At 53.9% G+C, this 3,187-nt stretch overlaps 1 protein-coding gene across 1 annotated transcript in view; it reads right to left on the bottom strand.

Annotated features, from left to right (window-relative positions):
• SYT7 (synaptotagmin 7) overlaps nucleotides 1–277 on the bottom strand; it is a 59,064-nt gene extending 58,787 nt beyond the window's left edge. Inside the window, exon 1 of the mRNA XM_023535814.1 lies at nucleotides 19–277. Within this exon, the coding sequence (XP_023391582.1) occupies nucleotides 19–277 (259 nt within the window). The remainder of the gene's footprint in view (nucleotides 1–18) is intronic.
• Between the last annotated feature and the right edge of the window lie 2,910 nt (nucleotides 278–3,187).

Raw genomic sequence — 3,187 nt, forward strand, 5'->3', positions numbered from 1 at the left:
CCGCACTGCGCGACCCACTCGGCGGGTGCGCTCCTGGAGACAGCGGCTTCGAACCCGGCAGGGCCGCGGAGTCCGCCACCTCCGCGGAGGTGCCCTTTGACTCCGCCCCAAAAGGCGTGGAAATCCACTCCAGGTTTTGCACTTGGTGGCGGCTCGAGAGCGTCAGCTCGGGACTCGACACCGCGACGGTCCCAGGGAGACGGGCTGGTAGGTGCCAAAACAAGGAGTGGAATTTTTCTTTTTGCCTGGCTGAGCCTGGATCCGCTACTCTGGCCATTCTCCGAGCTTGCACCCAAGTGGAGCGGAAAAGTCTGAGATCGCCACCCTCGGTGGGGGACTAGGCCTAGTGACCCTCCCCACTTAATCCAGTCCCACAAAAGAAGAAAACAGACCTTACAGCCGGTGCTCATCCCTCTCCCGCAGAGCTCCACTGCCCACCCACCCTTAACTTGAGCCCAGAGCTTCAGGGGGTAGAAAAGAAACCTCTCCTTGCCCTCCCAACCCTGAGGCTCTCTTGGCCCTCTCTGCCCCTCTGCCAGCTCTGCTCTGTCCAAATCAGGCGAAGCCTAGTTCTTCTTTGCAGAATCGTAACCGTTTGATTCTGTGGCAGGAAAGAGAAGGGGCCTCCTCCCAAGCATTCGAAGGGCCTGGACCCAAACCATTGCTGGTTTCAGGTACAGAGACCTCACTGCACACATTCACACACCTAACCGACGACGGCACCCTCCTCCTCCACCCTCCCAAATACACAAACAGGCATACAAAGACACTTGCCACACAAGGAGATACAGACACTGACAGGTCACACAGCACAGGGCCTGCCTCTACCCTGAACTGAAGGGGGTCAGCAGGAGGGCATTATCCCAGGCCCGCTGCAGCATCCTTCCCTCCCTTCCCTCCACTGAGAATGCTGTTCGCAGGTGAGCCAGGCTTTCCAGAGTCAAGGTTTCCTACTCCCACCTGAGAAATACACTTAACTGATTTTATACTGCACAGCTCACATCCAGCCACACCTCCACCTTTCGATAGCGCAGCAGGCAGCCAGAATCCACAGGGACAAATCTCTGTGTCAAGTCTCCCCCAACACACACACACATACACACACACACACACACACACACACACACACACACACCACACGCCCCATCCCCTTGAACTCGCATGGAGCCTATCTCACTCACACACACACACACACACACATGCACATGCACATGCACACATACACCTCCACCCACAGCTTTTCCGGTTGAGAAACAGATAAAGAAATTCCTCCAAGCAAACCTCCATGAAGACTGTTCCGGTAGAGAACAGATTTCCTTGGATTGAATGTTCTAATTAAAAATGGAAGGGAAAAAGGCATTTGTAGGTTCCAGCCTACAATTCCTCAGGGGCCAGAAATCTCAGCTCTCATCCCCTGGTCAAGGGCCATTATGTTTCATACACCTCCACACAGCCAAGAATCCAGGAGCTATCCACACACCCCTTTTTGGCAAATCCCAAAAGCCAAGCCAGCAGGCTGAGACCTCAGAGTCTCTAGCCTGGCTTGCTCCCACTCCCTCTCCCAGCTACCTCTTTCATTACCCTAGTAAAAAGCAAATAGTGCACCCCTTCCCCCACCCCTACCACCCCCTCATCCTTACCCCACCCCCACCCCCTACACCCATCAAGGGGCACCACACAGAAAGGTCCCCTGTTCAGGAATCTCCCTACCCATCAACCTGAGAGTCCAGAGAGAACGGCAGAATTCATCACTGCAACTCTTTATAAACATCCAGAATGGTGGAGATTTTTAGAACTGGAGGGGGAGAGGACATCTGAGAGATGACTCAGGCCACCCCTAAGGTGACAGATGGTGTCAAGACAAGGCCTGTAGAGGGGAAGGACCTGACCCAGGGAGCTAAAGGCCCCAGAGCTAACAGCCCGGGGCGCTGATCAGAGTGCCAGGAGCACAACCTTTGGTCCTGACTCCCAACCTTTCGCCAACACCATTGTGAGATTCACAGGAAGACTCATGGCCTCTTTCATCCCAGAGCTTACAGCCTGTCCCTTACAAAAATAAAATCCTAATCTCTTTCACTCCCCGAAGGCATTAGACAACCATTCTTACAGAATGTCAGAGCTGGACCATCCCTCAGACACGCCAGACAAACCCGAGAGACCGCTGTGTAAACTGAGGCTCTGAAGTATTGGGATCTAGGGTGAGTTTTATTTCCTGCCTTTATCACTGACACAGGGAAAGCTTCGAAGACGCCCTTTCTCTGGACTTCAGTCTAGGGGGTGCAGAGTCATTGGAAAGAGAAAAATATAGAGATTTGTGTGGTTCTGTCATTCATAGCTGTGTGACCCTGGGCAGACTACTTGACACCTCTGGGCCTCAGTTTTCTCCTCCATACAATGGAGATAATAATAGCACCCATTTTCTTCAGTTAAAGCACTTAAAATGATACTTGGAGCAGAGAATTTATTGCTAGATATTGAATGCCATTATTGTTATTTGTTTCTCCTTAGCAGAGGCACCACATACTCCCTATTTCCATGTTTTGCCTGTCAGAGAAGTTCTTCCAGAGGCTACTCTCTCCTGCTGGAGCATCAACGAGAGTCAAGACACTGTGAGTTCTGTCTTCCGAGCAGTCATGGAGGACTGGGCACAGACAAAAAATGAAGTCTGTGAGCGTGAACAGGTCCTAGAGAGTGTGAATCATCCCTTTCCTCCCCTCAGCTCCTGTCCCTGTAGGCGAGGACCTGGGCCTTTGGTGTTCCGCCTCTCCCCTCCCACACCCCCAGTAGAGAGGGGCCCAGAGAGGCCGTCTCATTCTGTGATGTTGCTGGCCCCTGTGTCCTGAGTTCCATGACGTGGCAGGAAGTGCTGACAGCACCTGGGTCCCCAAGGACTGCCACACTGCGTGCTGTGGACCCCTCAGGCCCTTTTCCCATCTGGTGCTGTCATCAGGGCCCAGGTGTCCTGGTCAGCTTCAGAAGGGACTTGAAACAGGGAGGGATGTTCTGTCCCTCAGGAGCAGATGCCAGGCCTGCACTCTTCTAAACAGGGCCCCTGAGGCCACCTGGCTCTGTTGCTAGGCCACGGCTGGGAGGCAGGGCTCATGAGTTCCCCTCTGGCCTCTACCTGGCCTGATCTCCATCCAATGCTGCAGTCCCCCACGGCTCCTGTCCCCTCTACCCCACCCCC

The sequence above is a fragment of the Pteropus vampyrus genome, unplaced genomic scaffold (assembly GCF_000151845.1).
Source record: "Pteropus vampyrus isolate Shadow unplaced genomic scaffold, Pvam_2.0 Scaffold144, whole genome shotgun sequence".
Classification (NCBI taxonomy): domain Eukaryota; kingdom Metazoa; phylum Chordata; class Mammalia; order Chiroptera; family Pteropodidae; genus Pteropus; species Pteropus vampyrus.